General features: G+C 37.2%; 2 protein-coding genes and 1 pseudogene across 4 annotated transcripts in view; 1 reads left to right on the top strand and 2 right to left on the bottom strand.

Annotated features, from left to right (window-relative positions):
• LOC127411180 (zinc finger MYM-type protein 4-like) overlaps positions 1–5,269 on the bottom strand; it is a 45,699-nt gene extending 40,430 nt beyond the window's left edge. For all 3 annotated transcript variants that reach the window (XM_051646560.1, XM_051646561.1, XM_051646559.1), the window contains exon 1: positions 5,107–5,269. The gene's annotated coding sequence lies outside the window, so the exon portion shown is untranslated. The remainder of the gene's footprint in view (positions 1–5,106) is intronic.
• Positions 5,270–8,312: 3,043 nt separating this feature from the next.
• Positions 8,313–16,936, top strand: LOC127411204 (RNA transcription, translation and transport factor protein-like; annotated as a pseudogene).
• The window catches only part of LOC127411182 (nidogen-2-like), a 75,359-nt gene continuing 68,546 nt past the window's right edge, over positions 16,872–23,684 (bottom strand). Inside the window, exons 15-22 of the mRNA XM_051646566.1 lie at positions 23,039–23,263; positions 22,467–22,636; positions 22,221–22,350; positions 21,835–22,006; positions 19,517–19,674; positions 19,296–19,419; positions 18,847–18,956; positions 16,872–17,116 (exon numbers count right to left, since the gene is read on the bottom strand). Of these exons, the coding sequence (XP_051502526.1) occupies positions 18,848–18,956; positions 19,296–19,419; positions 19,517–19,674; positions 21,835–22,006; positions 22,221–22,350; positions 22,467–22,636; positions 23,039–23,263 (1,088 nt within the window). The 3' untranslated portion in view covers positions 16,872–17,116; position 18,847. The remainder of the gene's footprint in view (positions 17,117–18,846; positions 18,957–19,295; positions 19,420–19,516; positions 19,675–21,834; positions 22,007–22,220; positions 22,351–22,466; positions 22,637–23,038; positions 23,264–23,684) is intronic.

The raw sequence follows: 23,684 nt of genomic DNA on the forward strand, positions 1-23,684 counted from the left end.
ATTTTTTATTTTTAATAAATTTGCAAAGATTTCAAACAAACTTCTTTCACGTTGTCATTATGGGGTATTGTTTGTAGAATTTTGAGGAAAATAATGAATTTAATCCATTTTGGAATAAGGCTGTAACATAACAAAATGTGGAAAAAGTGAAGCGCTGTGAATACTTTCCGGATGCACTGTATCATTTGATTTTTTTGCAAAAATACACTAGTGACAACTATATTAAATTAAACTATATAAACAACTTCAGATGAGCTTCCATTTTATTTTTTCTTAGTACAGTTGTATTACAATTAGGACAATGGTAATGGGGACAATTTCTGCATGTAAATGACACCGACATAATCTTTTATCTGTAAATAATAATAATAATTAAAAAAAAAAAAAAAAACGCAGCATGAAAAACCGGAAAAACAACACTAATCTGTAATTTAAAAAAAGAAGTTGTTGGCGATTTAAAGTCAAAATGAATTTGCAACCCATTTTATTTCTGTATTGTGACATACTGTACGTCTGAGTGAAACAGAATATTCAGCAAACCGAATCTGCAGTCGATTATGGAGAGAATAAAAATTGTTCCAGGAATCAGAACAAATTTATTTCAGCCTCTAACTGCTGGAAACCAACATGGTGTTTGACACAATGCCTAAATACTTTTTAGGCTAATAACATGATTTTCCTCACCGACATGGCTTAGATAACATCAGCCTAAAAGAAAAGCTGTTTCAAGGCGGAGCAAGTTATTCCATTTTGATGAAGGATTATAAAGAGATTTTATTTCCTTTGGAATAATGTGCACTGATGGATCATGGACAATAAAACAAGCAACGTGTATTAAAGTAATTAAGATTTCATGTTGACTTCAAAAAGCCCAATTCTTAAGAAACTTTTTTTTTTTTTTTTACAACCCGTTTCTGTTCTTTAGGACAAAATCTAAAAATCAATTCTAGTGTGTAATCATCCTTCCTTTACAAACAATCGCGTTTTTTAAATGGACTTCAAAATGTTCCCTCATTTTTAAGATCTCAGTTGGTTTCATATTAGGGCACAGAGGACAGTGGTATAAGTAGCAGCATTTTGTGCACGGTGATATCACAGTTTTACAGCCTGCAGGGAATATTGATTGGTGCATCTGCAAAAAACGGATAGAAAAAGTCCTCCAGAAACGAGAAACAACTAAACTTCACACAATAAACCTTATTCAGTGCAGCATCATCTTTGACTTTTGACAGGAATGACAACGAGGCTGCGAGGGATGGAAGCAAAGTCTCTTCAAAGGGCTTCTCTGCAATTTCAGGATTTTTGGATCGTTCCTCGGTCAAAACATGGAAAAAATAACTTTCCAAGAACATATAGTTGACAAAAAACTCCAGACAACATAAGTTGTGGAAAATCAGATTGGATCTAGGAGCTTTATACCGTGCATACCATTGAAGAGCAAGTCTATCCTTCACAGCCTCATTTTCATTCCAGTTACAAATCAAAGACGGCACTACTGTGAATAAGGTCTATACTCAACCACAGCCTAAACTTATGATATTGAAACAATGACATTAAGTTTTAATTTATAACAAGGATTGAAGGTGCTGTAAGCGATCCGTCGCCACCCCCGTCCCTTCAACAACCCTCTTTCCAAAACTCTGCCCTCAAGTCAACAAAACCCAATGTCGACAAACCAGACAGCGCAAAATGACAAGGTTAAACCAGCAGTTGACATGTCAGCCATGTTTTAGGAAAAAAAAGCCCATTAAATTGGTATACGGGAAAAAATTACACACTTAACTTTAAGGTATTTTTGTGCCACTAACGTCATCAACTGGAATCGTAAATATAAGGACTGTTTTCAACCAGGTTTCCTTACGCTCTTTGGGGAAATCAGTTTATGAATGGTTAATTTATATTTGACTGCGCATATTTAGCTGGGATAGGAGACAGTATTTTAACATCGAAACTACACACTTCACCTTTAACCTACTTTATGATTATTCCTGTAGAGCTGTCAAACACACTGTAAAATGAACATGGAAATAATTAAACAAACAAAAATAATTTAATGGGGGGAAACTTACCCTGTTCATAAGTCTTGTGCGTTGTATGCTTCTCTTCCTAGTGGGTCTTGATTAACAATCTTCAAGGATCCCCAAGAAATTGCCAGTTTAAAAATAGATTGTGTGTCACTCCGCAGGACATCATAATTAGTGACATATTACATATTTACAATATTCTGTAGGCTTTTCTACATTATGTAATATCTGTCTTCAATAATTGTTTATAAAACGATAATATTCCTTCTGATGTGGCCACTGCTGGTCAAACCACAGAACAAGTTCCACAATGGCCTAGAAATCGCTGATAGAATAAATCGATAATAGTAATAGTAATTTTAATAAAATTGTTGATTTTATAACAAAAGTTACATGTTATGTCAACTGCCCAAGTATTCAAAATAAGACCTCAAAGTCTTGAAGAAGGTCATCAAAAATAAGAGAAAGAAATGGAGCTGGACACATAAATGCCAATACATAATGTGTTACAGCACCTGAATTACCCACCAGGCCATTTCGCTGACACCTTTCCTTATAATGATCAAGACCTATTCATATTTAGCTTTAGGCCTACAATTGATTATTTTGATTCATTTCCATGCACTAAACCAGAGATCCAAATGAGTCTGCAAACCTGCACTCTCAGCTGTCTGTGACTTCATATGCGCTCACTGCTAAGAAAACTAAAATAAGCCATTTGATATTGCTGCTAGTAGCTAATAAAGAACTTTACAAAAAAGAATAGTGCGGTAGACCTAATGTTTGTGGTATTTGATGTAGAATTACAATAAATGAGCATTCATGTAGGCTAAAACGGTTCAATAATTTAGCATAGAATAGTACATAGCAAAAGGCAAGAATGAAACAATATAAACAAAAAAATAATTATTTTACTAGTCCAGATAAAGGGGGTTGCGAGGGTTCGTTGGATGCTTTGCACAACTGCAGATGAGCTTCCATTATATTTCTTCTAAATACCATTTTATTCCATTTAGGACAATGGTAATGGGAACAATTTCTGCATGGTAAATGACACCGACATAATCATTTATCTGTAAATAATAAAAACATGGCATGTGAAACAGGAAAAACAACGCTAATTTTTAATACAAAAAAGCGGTTGTTGACAGAGTTTAAAGTCAACATGAAAAGGCCTTCGCAAACAATTTCACTTGCGTAATGTGACGTGAAAAAATATTCAGCGAGGGAAAAAATAACCGTTCAATTTTGAGCTTTCAAGTTGACTTTAAATAGCCCATCACTCAAGCCAGCAAGTCAGTCCACTGTCGGCCATCTTTGGAATGCTCTCGGGAGGCTATTTCCAGTCATGAAAGTGCAGCTTCTATCTACTTGAATGGAGAAAGACAAAAATCTCAAAAACGGTTGGTCAAGATTACGATCAAAGAACATATTTCAAATCAGCTTCTTTACCTCATATTATGCTAAAACACCCAACTTTCCAGGCTTGTACAGCTAATGCGCATGCGGGTTAGCAAGTTGATTGACAGGCAATGTCTGTGTCTAAAAGATGACTGGCTCTTTTACCTGTAAGGCGGGACTTCCTTTCTACATCCGTTGACCATTGGGCGCTCAGAGCTTCTTGGTTGGGCGTTCCAATTTCTCCCATTAATTTAAATAGAAGTGGCCCATTCCTGCTAAATAATCTCTGTTTTTTTTTGTTTTTTTTAAAAGACAATGTATGTGATTGTAGAACTTTTCACAAGAGGCAACTCAACTACACCATTTCAGTGGATTTTAATCCAACCTTTGAAAACAATTGCATCAAAATGATACTTCATTTCTGACATGGGAGTTGGTTTGATTTTAGGACTTATAATTTGCAGCATGTTGTGCACTGAAGCCACTAGATTGTAGCAAAACTACACCACAGCCTAAACTGACGAGTATATGATTTTTGCAATAGCATTATGTGTTTTAATTTATATTAATGATTGAAGGTGCTGTCAGCAATTCGTCAGTGGCCCCCAACGACACGCCCTCTTTGGAGCAAAAAAAAAAAACCCGCCCTCAAAGGCATGAGGGCAAACAGAATGTCAACAAACACAGAAATTGCAAAATGATTGACAGTCCCAGTGCGTTTCTGATTGGCTAAAATTGGCGGGCCGCTCGCCTGACGGGTCTTTTGTTTTATTGTTCCAAGGGTTGTCACAGAAAAAGGTTTTGATCTCAAGAGACCCGTTTCAGTGACATCTCTGCCAGGAAATAAGGACATTTTATATTGCCTAATCTCGACAAAAAAACGCTATAATCAAACGTCCACAAACTTAATAGTCCGCTTATTTACTTAATACCTGTCCTTGTCAGTCTCAGACTGAATTATAAACAGTTAACCAATTGAATGGCGATTAAAAATAATACAAACGGTGGCTATTTCCAAAAAAAAATTAAAAAAAATATATATATATATATAATAATAATAATAATAATAATAATATATATATATATATATATATATATATATATATATATATATATATATATATATATATAATAATAAAATCCTACTGCGACAGAAATATGCAACCCATTTACGTGTTTCCGGTTCCTTGGCTGAGAGTGCAAGTCTGCTGACAAACCATTTACACATCTTATAATAAACTATAACATAAATCTCCTCGATGTATATTTGCATATATTACACTATTATTATTCAGCGTGACCACAGACGTTGTTCATCACATGTTCACGTTGCTATTTTAGTATCCACCAAAAAGAGAAAGTCAAAGAGAGAATAGATGTATCTGCAATGAGGGAAACCTCCTGCAGACTCCCTGCATGCACTGCTGGATTCCGCCATGTTAAAAATGTGATCGAATATCTTTTATTAGGTAGAACAAACTTGATCACGCGCGCCACGTCGGTACACGCGCTTACTATTGCTTTTATTATAAATTCTGGCCATACAGTTGTTGATCTTCAGCATCGTACTCATATATCTGCATTGTGCGTTCACAAGCGTGCTAGTAGGCTTGATTTGAGAAGAGGCAGAGAAATGCTATTCTAAATGGAAATATAGCAGTGTGTTTAAAGATACACTTACGTAGAGATGAAGGTGAGAGGTCAGACGGGGGCCTGCATACGTTCCCTCGATATTTTTAATGTCTTACAATCTTCACTGTTGTGTTGAACGTACAAAGCCTTTCACTAAAGGGACAACGCAAATCGAGCTCCCACGGTTTTCCGACCAAGCTCAGTAGGTTATGCTGCATCCCGGTGTCTAGGAGGAAAATTGCAGCGCCAGGAAAAGTTGCATAGATGGAACGTCGAAATCTGAAACAGAAAAGCAACCAGAACGTTTTCCTATATGTTCCATCACATTTACATTTTTTTTTACATTACAGCTAGTGTTATTAAAGTAAAAAAAAAAAAAAAAAATCTTTAACTGAAATAAAAATAAAAATTGAAACGAAACTAAAATACGTGTTAACAGTGTTGGGTAAGTTACTCTAAAGAAAAGTAATTAATTACAAACTACTAATTACATCTTCTACTGTGTAATTACATTACTGTACTAATTACTCTGTCTGAAAAGTAATTGCATTACTTATTACTAATTACTTTCTAAAACCCTTTTCAACCTCGACCAGATGAAAAATACAAGGATAGACATGAAATTGTTCTTTTAATTCTTCCAAATAAATCATATAAAATCAAATAAATTATTCCTGAACTGGTCAAAGAATTTAAGGGAGCTGCATTTAATTAGAAAACATACATTTTAACATTAGACGTTTAATTTCTATTTTAAATTAAATATTGTTTTATATAGAATTGTTCTAGTCTATACCAAGGGTCTTCAACAGGGGGTCTGCGGTGGTACCGCAGGGGGTCTGCAAATTACTGTTTGATCCACCATTGGTGGCATTTGTAATGGACAGTTTCTGTCTGTTTTTCTGTCTGTCTGTCTATCTATCTATCTGTCTGTCCTTTTCTTTATTTTTGGAGAAGGTTTGTCACAGGGATTTACAGCGGAATTTAAAAATGTCACTTCATGTCAAAAATGTTGCAGACCCCTGCTGTACATCTCTGCTGAAAAGACCAGCTAAAACCAGCTTAAGCTGGTTGGCTGATTTTAGCTGGTCGCCCAGCCCAGACAGGCTGGTCAGTTAGCTGGTTTCAGAGGGGGTTTGAACACTTTTAACTGGTCAGGCTGGGAGGCCAGTTAAGACCATCCTGACCAGCCAAGACCATCCTGACCAGCTAAGACCAGCCTGACCAACTAAGACCAGCCTGACCAGCCTGACCAGCTAAGATCAGCATGACCAGCCTGACCAGCTAAGGCCAGCTAAGACCAGCCTGACCAGCTAAGGCCAGCTAAGATCAGCATGACCAGCCTGACCAGCTAAGACCAGCCTGACCAGCTAAAAAAGGGTTCAAAACCCCTTTAAAACCCACCTGACCAGCTATGACCAGGTTGGGCGACCAGCTAAAACCAGCCAACCAGCTTAAGCTGGTTTTAGCTGGTCTTTTCTGCAGGGCAGCATTTAATGATTATTTTGATGGCTTTGCGATGTAAATATCATGAAGTACACATACAATAATATGGTAGCCTACCATCCATGTTTTTATAGGCATAAAACGCAACACTCAATTTTATACAATATGTAATGGGGGTCCCGGCTCCGTCTCTCTACCCACCAAGGGGTCCTTGGCCTGAAAATGGTTGAAGACCCCTTGTCTATACAGTATTTAACACAATTATATCAGAAGTAATTGTACATAAATTACTGAAAAATTAAGAGTAATTCCTTACTTTACTTTTTTCAATGAAAATGTAATTTAATATGTAATTTTATAGTAATTAATTACTTAGTAATGCATTACACCGAACACTGCTTCTTAATAACTCCAAAACTAACTAAAATAAAATAAAAATGATCTTGAATTAATTTTAGTTTAAATTTTTGATACACAGGGTTAATATGGGCAAAGTAGGACACTTTTGGAAATTTTACATTTCTTGGCACTTTTAATAATGATCCAAATGCCACATAGCATGGCATTATACCTTTTTAGAATGCTTAGGACGTCTCCTATTTTAGTCAAAAACAAAAATGGGAACTCAAAACTGGGAAGAAGAACCTTTGAAGACCCTCTTTTGACCAAATCCCAGATTTTTTTCAGGCAGTATTAGTAAAGTGGGACAGAGGAACAACTACCTACAAATTATTTGGAATATTTTTTTTATATTTTCTATAAACTTTCACATCATAAATCATCATATGTAACATTTACAAACATTTAGTCTACTTTTACTTTATCACCTTAAAAGATTTGCCTCAGGTGTCTAGGTATTTTCTTTTTTAAACTCACTAAGTTAACTGTTTACTTCCCAAAGATTAATGATTTAATGAAATACAAATTGATACAATGGGAATCAAGCTTAACTGTCCCAATTTACCCATCTTCACCCTATATTATACAATTTGGAGCATCTTCAATCTACTTTAATCAAACAAGAAAATGCCACTAGATAGAGCAATTATAACACTGCCCTGAGAAATTTAATGACATGAGACATTTTAAATGAGACCAGTAAATGCTTTAGCTTTGGCAGCCATAAAATACTATTATTGACAAAAAAAAAAAAAAAAAAAAATAAGCTGAGACTAGAAAACACTAGAGAAAATGAAACTAAAACTAACTTACAAAGTGTGAAAACTAACTAAAACTAAACTAAATTGAAATGACAAATTGAATATAAAATAGAAATAAAAACTCATTATTCAGTGTTATTCAGTGATAATAAAGCATTTAAAAAAATAAAACAAAATAAGAAATCCAAATTTTAATTTGCCTGTATTCATGTGTAATACTGAATCAAAAATTCAATTATAATTAATTATAATATATCATAAAAAATTATATTGTAAAAATAGAAATATATTTTAATAATAAAACATAAATAATATTTCATTATGATTATTATTATAATTCTTAAAAGTAGAAATGAAAGTGCTATAATAAAAATTACCATTTGTAAAACTAACAATCAATTTTAAATATTTTATTTAAATAAAAAAAACATTAAAAACACATTTGTTGCACTTTCGAGATTTTTAAAGAAAAAAAGAAAGAAAGAAAAGATTATCTAATTATTACATCAATCCTTGACTTTTAGTTTGAAAGAAGGGTTTCTTGTTATGCGACTCCCGTTTGCTCCATGCTGAAGTAGCAGGATGTGGCTATTCAAGCAAAAACATAGATCTCTTTCTTTATATTTCAGTAGTTTAGCTGTAAAAAATTATGTTTCACAGAAACCTTACAGCTTTAGAATATCACAACCCTATGGGTTTTTTTTTTTTTTTTACATCTGCAGCGTTCCGGCAACCCAACAGGTTTTGACTGTAAAGGTAAGAATCTATTTAAAACCAGCAGGTTTTAAGTGACGTGTTGCCACCTTATGTTGAAAATACTGATAATGCACATTCATGACTATAGCAAAGTTTGTCAAGTTAACATTTTAGTCATAATCAAGATTTAGAGGTTTAAGTGACTGTCTGAAGTAGTCGCCAGTCTTATCCAGATCTTGCTGTCCAGGCAAAAATGTGACTTGAGATTAGATGGACACAGTCACATTTTTAGGACAACTATTCACAAAAACAACTAGTAGAATTTAAGAGTAGATTATTAAAATAAAATATCCACATGAAAATGTCAGACACACTTGCATTATTGATCATGGTTGTGCTTTTTACTCTTCTTAGATGAAACTGAATTTCAAAATTTCTCAGTTTGGCTGGAAGATCAAAAAATCAGACACTACAACATCGAGGAACATCCCCAGCTCAAACTGGCTTAAACATTTTGAAAAGGTGAATCAGAATCATTATATTGAAAATTCACAGATATTTAAATGGATTCAGTGTAAAGGTAAAGCAATTTGAAATTTTTTAAAATATGACATTCTCAAATATTTTTATGTGTAATGTATAAATGCATGTCTGTTTGCAATCCTTGCAAAATGTAAACTGTCCATTCAGCGCTCAACAAAGACAGGAGACTGTTGATTGGTTGCTGGGTATTGCTGTTAGTTATGAGTATGGAGACAATGGTATGATGCATTTATTGGAGATTATAACTAATGGTCGACTAATATACAGCAAAACATATGTACCTAATTAAATTTAATTACTGCAAATGAGATGCATACAAAATTTATGAAATGCTATGAATACTTATTTCACTTGATATTACTCAAAATTTAAAAAAACAACAAAAAAATATTTTTTATCCATTGACAAGGCTAGCTATAAGTGTAGATATTGAAATAGACACAAGTGAAATTTGAGGAATATTCTGGATTCAATACAAATTATGCTCAATCAACAGCTTTTGTGGCATAATGTTGAATACTACAAAAAGGCTATTAATTTTGACTTGCCCCTCATTTTCTTTATTAAAAAAAAAAAAAAAAGAAAAAAGAACAAAAATCAGGGTTCCAGTGAGGCACTTACAATGGAAGTGAATGGGGCCAATTCGTAAATGTTAAAATACTCACTGTTTCAACAGTATAGCCAAAAGACGTAAACAAAATGTGTGTTAACACATTTTTGTGTTATAAATTCAGTTCCTAACCTTAACTTCGTTGCCATGAAGGCGTAACGGCGTAAACTCTAAAATCCTAAGTCGACCATAAAAACAAGCATTCAAACAACTTTACAGCTTAAATAATCAGAATCAGAAGCTTTATTGCCAAGTATGCTTACACATACAAGGAATTTGTCTTGGTGACAGAAGCTTCCAGTGCACAAACAATACAGCAACAAGACAGAGATAATAATACAAATAAAAAGTGAATTGAAAATAAAGTATTTAAAGAAATACACGATATGACAATATATACAAATACGTATGTACAATATACAAATACAAATCTGTTATATACAGATGCAAGGGAATGTAATGGCAGAAAAGGTATGGTATGTTGGATAAATATAAATAGAATAAGCTGTGTATTACACATAATTATTGCTCAATGGGGCAGTTTGAACTGTTCATGAGATGGATAGCCTGTGGGAAAAATCTGTTCCTGTGCCTGACGGTTCTGGTGCTCAGTGCTCTGTAGCGCCTGCCAGAAGGCATCAGTTTAAAAATGTAGTGGGCTGGGTGAGTGGGGTCCAGAGTGATTTTTCCAGCCCTTTTCCTCACTCTGGAAGTGTACAGTTCTTGAAGGGAGGGCAGGGGGCAACCAATAATCCTCTCAGCAGTCCAAACTGTCCTTTGTAGTCTTCTGATATCCGATTTCATAGCTGCAATAAACCAGACAGTTACTGAAGTGCAGAGGACAGACTCAATGACTGCTGAGTAGAACTGTATCAGCAGTGCCTGTGGCAGGTTGAACTTCCTCAGCTGGCGAAGGAAGTACAACCTCTGCTGGGCCTTTTTCACAATGGAGTCAATGTGGGTCTCCCACTTCAGGTCCTGTGAGATGGTAGTGCCCAGGAACCTGAATGACTCCACTGCTGCCACAGTACTGTTTATAATGGTGAGGGGGGTCAATGTTGGGGTGTTCCTCCTAAAGTCCACAATCATCTCCACCGTTTTGAGCATGTTCAGCACCAGCTTGTTTTGACTACACCAATACAGCCAGCCGTTCAAACTCCCTTCTGTATACAGACTCATCGTCATCTTGGATGAGGCCGATGACAGTAGTGTCATCTGCAAACTTCAGGAGCTTGACAGAGGGGTCCTTGACAGAGGGGTCATCGGTATACAGTAAGAAGAGTAGTGGGGAGAGCACACATCCCTGCAGGACACCAGTGCCAATTGTACATGTGCTGGAAGTGAATTTCCCCTGTCTCACTTGCTGCTGCCTGTCCGTCAGAAAGCTGGTGATCCACTGAGAGATAGACATGGGAACAGTGATTTGGTGTAATTTAGTCTGGAGAATAGCTGGGATGATGGTGTTGAAAGCTGAACTGAAGTCCACAAAAAGGATCCTTGCATATGTCCCTGGACTGTCCAGATGTTGCAGGATATGATGCAATCCCATGTTGACTGCATCATCCACAGACCTGTTTGCTTGATAAGCAAATTGAAGGGGATCTAGAAAGGGTCCAGTGATGTCCTTCAGGTGGGCCAACACCAGTCTCTCAAATGATTTCATGACCACAGACGTCAGAGCGACGGGTCTGTAGTCATTAAGTCCTGTTATTTTGGGTTTCTTTGGGACAGGAATAATGATTAAGCGTTTGAAGCAGCATGGGACTTCACACTGCTCCAGTGATCTGTTGAAGATCAGTGTGAAGATGGGGGCCAGCTGGTTAGCACAGGATTTTAGACAAGTGGGTGAAACACCAATTCTTTTTTTTGCGGAAGACACAGCACACCTCCTCTTCACAGATCTTAAGTGCATGTTGAGTAGCAGGAGGAGGAGGGGGGGGGTTGCAGAAGGTGTTGATGTGTGTGTGAAGTGAAGGTCAGAGTGGGTGTGGGGTGTGAGACTGGGCCTTTCAAATCTACAGTAGAACACATTCAGGTCGTCAGCCAGTTGTTGGTCCACTACAGTGTTGGGGGTCGGAGTCCTGAAGTTAGTAAATTGTTTCAGGCCACACCACGCTGATGCAGGGTCATTAGCTAAAACTTGTATTCAGCTTATCAGAATAGTTACTTTTAACCACTCTGATTTCCTTATTCAGTGTGTTCCTGGCCTGATTGTACAAGATTTTGTCCCCACTTCTGTAAGCATCCTCTTTTGCCAGATGAATCTGCCTGAGTTCCGCTGTAAACCATGGTTTGTCATTGTTGTACGTTAAATAAGTCCTAGTAGAAATGCACATATCCTCAAAGAAACTGATATATGATGTCATAGTATCTGTGAGCTCATCCAGATTGGTGTCTGCAGCCTCAAATACACTCCAATCAGTGCAGTCAAAGCAGGCTTGTAGTTCCAGCTCTGCTTCATTGGTCCATTCCTTTACAGTCTTTACTACAGGTTTAGCTGATTTTAGTTTCTGCCTGTAGGTTGGAAGAAGATGAACCAGACAGTGATCAGAGAGTCCTAAAGCTGCTCTAGGGACAGAGCGATATGCATCCTTTGTTGTGTAGCAATGATCCAGTATATTTCTGTCTCTGGTTAGGCATGTAATGTGCTGTTTGTATTTGGGCAGTTCACATGTGAGGTTTGCTTTGTTAAAATTCCCAAGAATAATAATAACGGAGTCCGGGTATTGTTGTTCCGTGTCTGTGATGTGATCAGCCAGCTGTTGCAGCGCTGCATTCATGCACGCGTGTGGCGGGATATAAACATTCACCAGAATAAACAAGGAAAACTCCCGTGGCAAGTAGAAGGCTTGCAGTTAATAAAGAGCACTTCCAAATTAGGACAGCACATCATCTTTAAGGTTGTTGCATCTGTACACCAACTTTGATTGATGTAAAAGCATGTTCCACCACCTCTCGTTTTCCCCGTTAACTCTGCGATGTGATCTGCTCTGAACAGCTGAAAACCCGGCAGATGTAATGCTCTGTCTGGAACGGCTTCACTCAGCCAGGTTTCTGTGAAGCACAAGGCAGCAGAGGTTGAAAAGTCCTTGTTTGTGTGGGTGAGGAGATGTAGTTCATCTGTTTTGTTAGGAAGAGAGCGGAGATTCGCTAGATGAATACTCGGCAGCACTGTGCGAAAGCCGCTCTGATGAAGCTTGGCCAGCACGCTCATAATGCATGAGTTTTAACAGAAGAATTAATGTAAGTGCTTTTATAAAATTATAAGCTGCATATTTCAACCTATAAACCCTTGAAAAAAGCTATCCCATTCACTTCCATTATAAGTGCTTCACTGTAACCTCGATTTTTGCTTTTCTTAAAGAAGAGACAAGTGAAAATGAATTTTTATGGTAATCAACATTATGCCACAAATGCTGTCAAATGAGCTTAACTTGTATTGAACCCAGAATATTCCTTTAACACTTTAACACTGTTAATTGACCAAGCAGGATACAGGTACCAGCCCATGCTGAAAACCTCAAAATGGTCATATATTAATCCTCCTGGACAATGTGAGTACTTAAAGTGTATCTATTCTGTCCTAGCTATTATTTTAAATCTCAGCCCACTAGATGGCAGTATTTGAAAAGTTTGCAGTCAAATGTGAAGCAGCTTTCCCACATTCTAATGCAGTGGCATATGATTGCAGTCTTTATTTCTTATATCTGCTTAGAGCTAAATTTTATAGTGCTATGCATATTCTAAGTTAATAGAATAATATATACACGTAAGTTTGGCAACTTTTGCCCCTTTGTTTTTGTCCCTTGTTTTGCAATGACTACCTGTGTTACTTTGCCTTCAACAGATGAGAAACATTGAAACTGTAAACCTGTGACAGAGACCAGTGAGGCCCATTAGTTAATCTGGACAGTGAGTTTTCCTCAACATATTTCTCCCCCTACATCTCTCCATCTCCATCCCCTTTTTTTAGTCTCAGAGGCGGCTGATTAAAGAAACCAGCTCAAGCACTGAAGTGGCTTTCCAAGCATGTCTGAACTAACTGATTGCACGCCCACCTCTCTCCGTAACTCTCAATGTCGGGCTGAACCGAGCCAGTGATCCACAGATGGAGGAGTGGTCCATATGTCTACCGATTACAACGATGACAAGCAGGGAAGGCTGGCTTCACTGAATGGAAAATATAGGAGTCGTAGGGGGGCGTTCCTTGAATTGGGCTCTGTCGTTATGTTTCACACCATGGTTTCGACATAGTCTCAGTCTGTAAGCAGTTGCTTTCTATCTATCCATTTTTTTTTTATGCATTACAATGAAAATCACTCAGCCACTCACAAATCTTTCAGCATGGCAACTACCATGCTGTACATGCTGTTCTTTCAGTAATTGTTTTCAGAGCAGCATATGCTGCATGTTGATTACCACAACAATTCATTTGGACTTGCCCCTCCTTTTCTTTAAAAAAAAGCACAAATCTTGGTTACAGTGTGGCACTTACAATGGAAGTGAATGGGAGCCAATGCGTAAATGTTAAAATCCTCACTATTTCAAAATTATAGCCACAAGACGTAAACAATATGTGTGTTAACATGATTTTAGTGTGATAAAATCATTTACTAACCTTTTCTGTGTAAAGTTATAGCCAATTTTACAATTTCGTTGCCATTAAACCCAAAAAAGAATGACAAATTCTCAAAAAATACATGAGTACTAACAGAGGAATTAAAGGTACTGTAAGCCATTTTTTTCATTGAAAATTATGCAAACAAATGTCCCACTCCCTTAAAGATATTAATGAAATAAGTGTCTTGGGATATCTCACCGATCTCTGTGACAGCTGTAGACTTTGTAAACAGCAAACTAAAATGTGTCCGTGGACCACAGACATTGATGCTTTTCACCTGTCAATCATATTGCTCGTTCTCATTTGAAGCGGATCATTGAGGCTATAATTCATAATGTTTGTCAGTTGAGGGCGCTATTGAGCCACTGTTGAATTTGACAGCCACATACACAAACAAAGGCTGTGTCTCGTTTGGAAGGCTGCATCCTCCGGAGGTCGCATTTGTCGGCCGCATACGTCATCGAGGCTGTCTCGTTTCAGAAAAGCGAGTGCAGCCTTCTTTCACGGGAATTCGGAGTATGCATGAGGTGTATCCTTTGTGGGCACTCACAATCCACAATTCTTTGCTTCAGCGGAAATGTCTAAAGAAAATAACGCCAAATTTGCCTGTAAAAATGATGTTCACACGCAAGCAATGTTCATTCCCAAGTTGAAGTACCTCAGTAAATGGGTACAGAGTGTATAATATGTACAATTATATTAATATATAATTAAAATTTAGTATTAGACTGAAAGTACACCTGTAAAATATATTTTCTTTTCTCTTTACATCATTAAAATGCTCCTAAAATTTACCTCATACATTCCCATTCAAAGGGAATTTGTTATCTTCTCACTCAAAGCGCTCGTGCTTGTTAAAGAGTGCCGTGCTGTCATAGCAACCATGTTACCTTTAGTTTCCATTTGTCCTATGAAGACCATCTTGTTTAAATGAGACTTGTTTAAAGGAGGACGCTCGGTATACTGCAGCCTTCAAAGGACGCGTCCTACCTAGCATGCAGCCTTCGAAATGAGACACAGCTAATGCTGCTCTTTTGCTTGGTTTTGGTCTCAAAATTGTCTTTGGAGGGCGGGGTTTTGGAATGAGGGGGCGTGGCTAATTCAAAGGCTCAGTCACGAGAAAGCTTCAGAACCCTAAAATCACTTTTATAAAGCATTTGTGCCATGCAATCTGTATAATGGCTTTACCATGTGAGACGTTGGCTAATTTATTTTTGACAAGTAACTGGGATTTCTCTCTTAGGGTAACAATCTCTGCTCTCGCAAATCTTCTCAAAATTCAGCGACATGACGACTATTTGGTGATGCTTAATGTAAGGACTGTACATTTAGTGAAAAGTATGAAAAATCCTCTTGTACCCAAAGTAATCCAATTGAACTCAGTGGTTCAATAAAGTTATTGTGTTATGTCACCACATAGGCCATTAGAATCCTAATACAGGAACGTCTAACCCCTGAAGCCATTGCAAAGGCCAGTCAAGTAAAGGAGGTAAACATACTAGAAATGTTTTCATTAAAATGAAATTACTTTAAAAACTGGATTTATACACAGGTATATATATATATATATATATATAAATAATTGCTGGTCTCATATTTTGTAGGGTTTACCAGTTGCTCTGGACAAGCATATTTTTGGATTTGATAATGGAGGTAAGCTTACACTTACTGTACATAACTTTACAGATTATTTTTAATACTGTGTGATTTTTGTGTTTTGTTTCTGTTAAACACACCATTATGTTGAAGTGATAGTTCACCCAAAATGAAAGTCATCATTTACTCATCCCCATGTTTAAAAACCAGACTACTTTCTGTGTGGTCTTGTAAGTGCAAAAAATTGTGTTGCTTTAATGTTGCAGATGCGACTTTAAACGAATCGGCCAGGGTCCTTCGGCTGCTTCACATTGAGGAGCTCAGAGAGTTACAGACTAAGATCAATGAGGTCATTGTCGCTGTTCAGGCTATCATTGCCGACCCCAAAACAGACCACCGTCTAGGGAACGTGGGCAGATAAAAACTCCTGCACGGACCTTACTGCAGAGGCGGTCTCCACACGACGGAGAGATGTTCGTTGTGAAATATGTTTGTTTTCATTAACCACATCACAGGTATTTTGTTTGAATTCAAGAATTTTTGTGGGAATGCCAATGGAAAAAATGACAAGGACTGTTTTTTTCTTTATTATATGTTTGGTTTAACCTTTAATTAAAAAAATGCAAAGATTGGAATTTGATGTATTGGAAAATTACATTTATTTGTTTGTACGCTGAATGTGGAGGCACTTATGAAATGACCCTTAAAAAAATGGGGCTATGTGCATTTGTTGCATAATAAACCTTAATGCAACAAAGTTTTTATGGCCAGACAGTAACTTTGTCTTTCCCCTGGAGCAAGACATTCTACCTTTTCTGGTTTTTACCTCCAACTGTGCATATATAAGAAAATAACCATTGCAGAGACAAAAAATATTAAAACTAGGCAATAAACCATCTGAAACATGATGTGAGCAGCAGACATATTCAGGTTGTCAATCACATTTTATTGTTATAAATATCACATCTTACAAAAGTATAAAAATAAAATAAAAAAAGATTAAAAATGAAGGTTGGTATAAGACCACTTTGGATAAGTTCAATGCAATTTCTCGAGACAAATAGTGCACAGAATTTTCAAATACTGAATTTTAGTGTACTTATAAAACATACAAATTACACAACTTAACTCTGGAGTTCGTCTTTTATTTATAAAAAAAAAAAAAAAAAAGAAAAAAAGAAATGAGGTATAAAACAAATTTACAAAACTACTCTGAGAAAATATTCACGTTTTTATGTTTGTAAATTTGTGCTTTGGCATTGATGGTGACGTTTGTTGAGACTTGCAGGTTCTCTGATTGGCTCTCTTAGCGATTTCCGCAGCACAAACACTATAAGAATAGCCCGAAATAGCACCATGTAATGTTGGCTCTGTCATTAGCATCTCCCTATAACACAAAACAGGCATGCTAGGTCAGACATTCATCTGAAATCCTTTGTAGAAAGCACCATTTGGGCTAACACGGTAACGTTTCATCTTCTACCAGGGAAAATTGCCTTTTGCTACTGCAGATATACAAACATTTACTCTGATCTTGTTTGACTGTTTTCTGGTCTGTAAGATCTGAAATGCTTTGAAGTACTGGTGTGCCACTGATGTTTCCTCACCTTTGTCAAAACTACAGTGATTTGGAAGTCTGTGCTTTCTACTTTTCTCTAAAGTGTCAGTAGCTGACAGCTCATGTCTGAAATATATTGTCCTCTGTTATTTTCTTAAAAATACAGGCTACACTTGCCTACAAGGTAGACCTGCTGAATAAGTGTGTCTGCATGAATGTAGTCGCACAAGGACACACTTCAATCAGAATAGCCCAGTTTTTCTTGCTATATTTTTACATGATAAAGTTTTTTAAAGGGATAGTTCAACCAAAAATGAAAATTCTCTAATTATTTACTCACCCTCATGCCATACCATATGTGTACGACTTACTTTCTTCTGCAGAATACAAATTATGATTTTTAGAAGAATATCACAGCTCTGTATGTCCATACAATGCAAGTGAATGGATGCCAAATTTTTGATGCTCCAAAAAGCACATAAAGTCATCATAAAATAATCCATACGACTCCAGTGTTTTAATCCATATCTTCAGAAGTGATATGATAGGTGTGGGTGAGACACAGATCAATATTTATGTCCTTTCTGGATAGAAATTCTTCTCCCTGACCAGTAGGGGGCGATATGCATGAAGAATGTGAATCACCAAAAACATAAGAAGAATTTAAAGTTAAAGTGGATACTGACTGGGCAGGGAGGAGAATTTGTAGGAAAAAAGGACATAAATATTGATCTGTTTCTCACCCACACCTATCATATTGCTTCTGAAGACACTGATTTAACCACTGAAGTCTTATGGATTACTTTTAAGCTGACCTGTGTGATTTTTGGAATGTCAAAATTTTGACACCCATTCACTTGGATTGTATGAACCAAAAGAGCTGAGAAATTCTTCTAAAAATCTTAATTTGAGTTCACCGGTATAAAGAAAGTCATACACATCTGGGATGGCATAAGGGTGAGTAAATGATGAGAGAATTTTCTAATCCTTTAAAGTATACTGATGCAAGACTTCATTTATAACAAATGCAGTGTGCTTCAGTCAAAGCTTAAATAAATATTCTGTGTTCAATTCAAGTTCAGCTCAATTGACAGCATTTGTGGCATAATGTTGATATAATTTGAGCTGTAAAGTTTAAATCATTTTGCGACAGATTGTTAAATTACTGGGGTTACAGGGTTTACAGCATAACGTCGTCATAGCAGCGAAGTTGTAAAATTGGATAAAACTGTAAGCGATTTTATCACACTAAAATCATGTTAACACGCATCTTGTGGCTATACTTTTGCAACAGTGAGTATTGTAACATTTACGGATTGGCCACATTCGCTTCCATTGTAAGTGCCTCACTGTAACCCAGATTTTTTTCTTTTCTTTTTTTAAGAAAAGGAGGGATGAGACAAATTTTTTTTTGTTGTGATCAACATTATGTAAGAAATGCTGTCGATTGAGCTTAACTTGTATTGAACTCGGAATATTATTATAAAGAATTTTAAAATATCAAACATATTAGCAAGACTAAAATAAGTATTCACTTTATCACAGCAGTTTTTAAGTACCTTATAAACAGTGTTGCGGAGCAACTGTAATGCCATACAAATGAGACCTCTGATCAGGCAAGTACTCATCTGTAAATTGACTGTCTCGGCCAAGAGTAATGACCCCATCTCTGCAACATAACGGAAAGAAAGCATGACATTTAGTCAGGTATTTTGTAATCAATTGATAAGTGAAATAGGCTGAAATGAAAAAGGATTCCCTTGCAAAAATGTTTATTTGTAGCAAACTTACGTTAACTTCTGGCAAAAACGGTTTTACAAAGCTCATTTGCATGTTAAAATATTAACGCCAAAAGTTTGCTAGAACACTATATTTTTGTGAAAGCTTGCAAACATGATAACACTTTTGAATCTCCGATTAAAAACATTTATGAACAAAATGTAATCTAAAAGGGATGTTGTTATTCTAATGGCCATTTCATATTGTATGTATGGTTAAGCTTCTTTACCTCCTCCAGTCTGTGTAGTAGTAGTGACTGGCGTAGGAGACCATGCTAAAGGGGTAATTTAGGTTGCTGTGGATCACGCGCCTCCCTGTACCATTTGGCGATATACATTCCAGACGCTTTGTTCCTGCAAATCACAAAACAGATTACCGATTTTTGGTTTACATGGCCAATTTGCTCCAAATGTGAGTTGCTGCTTCTGTGTTTTGGACTGAAGATCATACCTGCGTCGGCCCAGCAGACCTGGCGCGTCGTGGAGTCGTAGGTCAAAGCATTGGGCAGTCCGATGCCATCCCGCACCAGAACTCTTCGGTTTTGCCCGTCCACAGAGGAACTCTCAATTTTAGGGGCTTCTCGGTTCCAGTCAGTCCAGTAGAGGGTTCTGTGAGAAGATCAAGTTTTACGATTGAGGACAGTTTGCCAGCAGTTAAACTTTCAAGGGCTGACATTCATATTTTCCAACTAAATCTAGGAACTTTGAGAACAGCCCTGCTCTATTTAGCATTGATTTAAACAAGATGTTTTGAAGAAAAGCCTCAATTTGGTCTCTCAGGAGATGATAAATAAAAACTAGCATGCGTGGCCTTGAAGGTTGTGTACTGTTATGCAGAGCAAAGAAGTTTTATATCCATAAATAATGTTACTGCTTGTCAATCCCCATGGATTTCAAAGCACAAATTTACAATTTTAAGCCATTTGAGGAAAAATATTTTTTCAAGAGCAACAAAAATCAAGTAGTGGAGCAGCTAACGTGCTAATGCAGCTCTTATTGCAGATTTGCATGACTGCTTGTATGATTAAACATTTGTTTCGAAAAATTCTCAACGAATGCATCAGACTTCAACCCATATGGCCATTTAATTGGAACCATCACCATTTATGCGCATACACGAAAATGAACTAGCACGTAGAGTAAATTGCAACAAACACAAACACGCATTAGCAACAATTCTCATGGCCCATGAGGTTTGTATTATATCTCGTGTCCTCCACCCTAGCTGGGGCTTTCAGTTACTCCAAATGTTGCAGATGGTTGTGTTTGTGGAGTTGCCGTCCCACACGATGCCTGCCCTCCCCTGAGACCAGTGAGCCAGGCCAGACACTGAAGCTACACCAACATCTGGGCCAATTTGTAGCATTGCCCTCTCATTTTCTCTGCCTCCCATACATGTCAAACCTCCATGCTCTCTCTCAATCTCTCCTTCAATCTCGTGCTGGTCTTTTGTTTTGCCTCTGACACACATACACTTATAGCAAAGCAGATAACAGATTTTTCGAGTGTCCTTGTAAAGGAAGCATTGGCACTTGGTGATAGAAGGTTGATTAAAGCAGCTAATTACAGAACTGATTAAGAAGAGATGCTGATTTTGAGCAATATTCACAACAGACTCTTGTACTTTACCATATATTCTCCAGCTCTGATCATTTGAGCTGCATGCTTTAAATCAGATGTGTTATTTTGAGATATAAAGAAGCTGCAAACTTAAGGCCATGGTACACTTAATTTTTCCACGTGCCATTGCATCTTTGCAGATGGTCGAGCACTCTAGCTTTTAAAAGTATACTCTTTTGACCACGAACACATATGGACTTGCTTGACAAATGCACACTAAGACTGCTTTGTGAGAACCGTGTGCCTAAAAAAACCGGGCTGCGCTTGGACAGTCTGTGCATACAGTGCTGATAACGAAATTTGCATCACATGCACTGTGTGCAAAACATAGCGGCATGCGGAAAACTGAAGTTTACTTTGGCCCATTAGGGGCCATTCAGACCGAATGCATTCTTGCATTCAAATAAAGGCACAACGGATAGAACAGAACGCAGGTGTCTCAATACATATTTTTAAAAGCTGAAGTTCTTTTTAAATTTGACACGAGACACTGAAAAAAGAGCGAGACGTGGCGCAACAAGTCAAAGACGTCTGTCTAGCGCATGTTTACATAGGAAAACACTTGAAAAATAGCACAGACGTCTGTCTAGCGCATGTTTACATAGGAAAACACTTGAAAAATAGCACAGATGCCAAAATGCGTTTGGGGTAACGACCTCTTAATTTTGACTATTTTGTCATTTAACTGACACTTTTATCCAAAGTAAACTTTGCTGCCTTCGAGTTGTGTCAGAATGATTATATTTATGACATGGGTGCACATGAACGCCCCCACAATGTCGTAATTATCGGTGGGATTTTCTTTCCGTTCTTATTTTCCATTTTGGGGATGTCAGATAAAAAATAATAATAATTACTCAAGTATTGATCATTGATCACAAATTATGTAAGTTTTTGTGCACATTTTATGTACTGTTGACAGAAATGTGATAAATATTAAAAATACTAGTCATTAAACCTGTTTGTTAGCTAACAAGCCTGCATGACCAAACTACATTGCCCATCATACTCTGTGACTGCACAAGCGTAAAACACAGATGATGCGTCAACTACACACATAATGTGCATTCTTTGATTTCCATTTTGTTGCATTCGCATTAGAAAATCTCCCTGAATATTTAAAAGATCTTCAGTATAGGAAGCACATACCCTGTAGGGGAATCCACAATGATGGCTCTGGGATTCACTAAGTCTGTTTCAAACAGAACACGTCTATTACTTCCATCAAGGTTAGATGTTTCTATTTTATCTGGTGTGCTGTCCACCCAAAACAGTCTTCTACGGGCAACATCCACAGCGAGGCCTTCTGGACTTGTCAGACCTGAAAAAAATCCACAAAATTGTGCTATTTTAATATGACTCAATGGCCAAAGTCTTCCTTCTTTTATTTACTTATGTGTTTATCATTGTCTTCTACAGAATGGCAGTTAATTGTTAAGTGATGACTGAACTTAAATATGTTTCGGTTCAATGCATCTTGTCTTTGACAATACAAAACTGACAGACTAAATGCTTTATCATGAGATAAATAGTACCTGTGTTTATGACAATCTCCGGTTCTGATTTTGGCTCCAGGCTGGCCCGATTGATGGTCCTTCCTGCCAGATCTGTCCAGTAAACTTTCCTCTCTCTGCAGTCGTAATCAATACCGACCACTATAGAGCCCTGTAAGTGTGAACAGAACAGGCTCAGTGTGCTTTTGTCAAAGGTCTACTTATCACTGCCAGATAATGGCTGTTAAGTGCTCAGTATTGACGTTTTTAGAGTTTGAAGAGTCTTACATGTAAAGTAAGCAGCACTGAAGATCTCTGCTTGTCCATCTGTGTGCCATTAAGAGGCAAAACTCCGATCTGCTGCCCCTGAGCATAGAGCAGAGATGTGCCTGTTGGGGGTGGAGTAACATCTGGGCGGGGCAGTGGGCGCGTGGTTGGTGGGGCCACAGTAGGTATACCTAACCAAGATGGCAACGGAAATTGTTTTAGATAGGATGTACAGATCATTTAAGTAGCAAACATGAACATGATGAATAGAATAGAACAGAACAGAAAAGAATACGTAGAATAGTTCGGGCGGGTCATATCAAAGGGCTTTTCCTTTTTTTTCAAATAGCCACTTAGCTTTAGTTACGTCACAACCACGAACCACAACTTTCTACTTACAGCTGGCTGAAAGTTGTATTAGGTGCAGGGACATGGTATTTGATTGGAAAAAAATCTGTAGTGTAGGATGAGTCATAACATTTTTAGAGAAAGAATGTACATTTTAAATGTGCTTTTAGGAGCATATAGATGAACTCAAAGCTGACACAAATCTCTCATTTTGATTTCAAGGGGTAACACTGAACGGTACTCACAGGCTGGTTTCACAGTGTCGTGTGAGCGGGTTCCAGGTACTTCCCGCCCGTCTCGGTCCACACACCAGCAGTAGCTGCTGTCTCCATAGCACTGCACCGGGCTGAACTCACCGTCAGAGTCACACTGAGGTAGATAGTGCTGGGAGTCCGGCTGGCCTCCATAGTGCTGCAGCAGACTGGCTCTCCAACGCTCACACACTGTCTCTGAACGATGGGTTGGTGGTACTGGGTGTCATAGGGGAAATCAAGTATATGTTACTGATGGTGTACAATATGTATAACCATATAAATAAATAATCGAGTGAGCAGTCAAAATGGTCAATGACTTATCCAATATGCTCAACATAAAAATAAATAATAAAATTAAGGATATCTAATTATCTATAAATCTAATTATTATTAATAATCAAATTTTATAATTACATTTTATATTAATAATTTTTATTATTATAATTAAATGTAATAATTATTAGTAATAATAATTATACTGATAATAATTAAGTGTAATTATAACAGTCGGGGGCCTGGGTAGCTCAGCAAGTTAAGACGCTGACTACCACCCCTGGAGTCGCGAGTTCGAATCCAGGGTGTGCTGAGTGACTCCAGCCAGGTCTCCTACGTAACCAAATTGGCCCAGATGCTAAGG

Source organism: Myxocyprinus asiaticus, chromosome 20 (genome assembly GCF_019703515.2).
Source record: "Myxocyprinus asiaticus isolate MX2 ecotype Aquarium Trade chromosome 20, UBuf_Myxa_2, whole genome shotgun sequence".
Lineage (NCBI taxonomy): Eukaryota > Metazoa > Chordata > Actinopteri > Cypriniformes > Catostomidae > Myxocyprinus > Myxocyprinus asiaticus.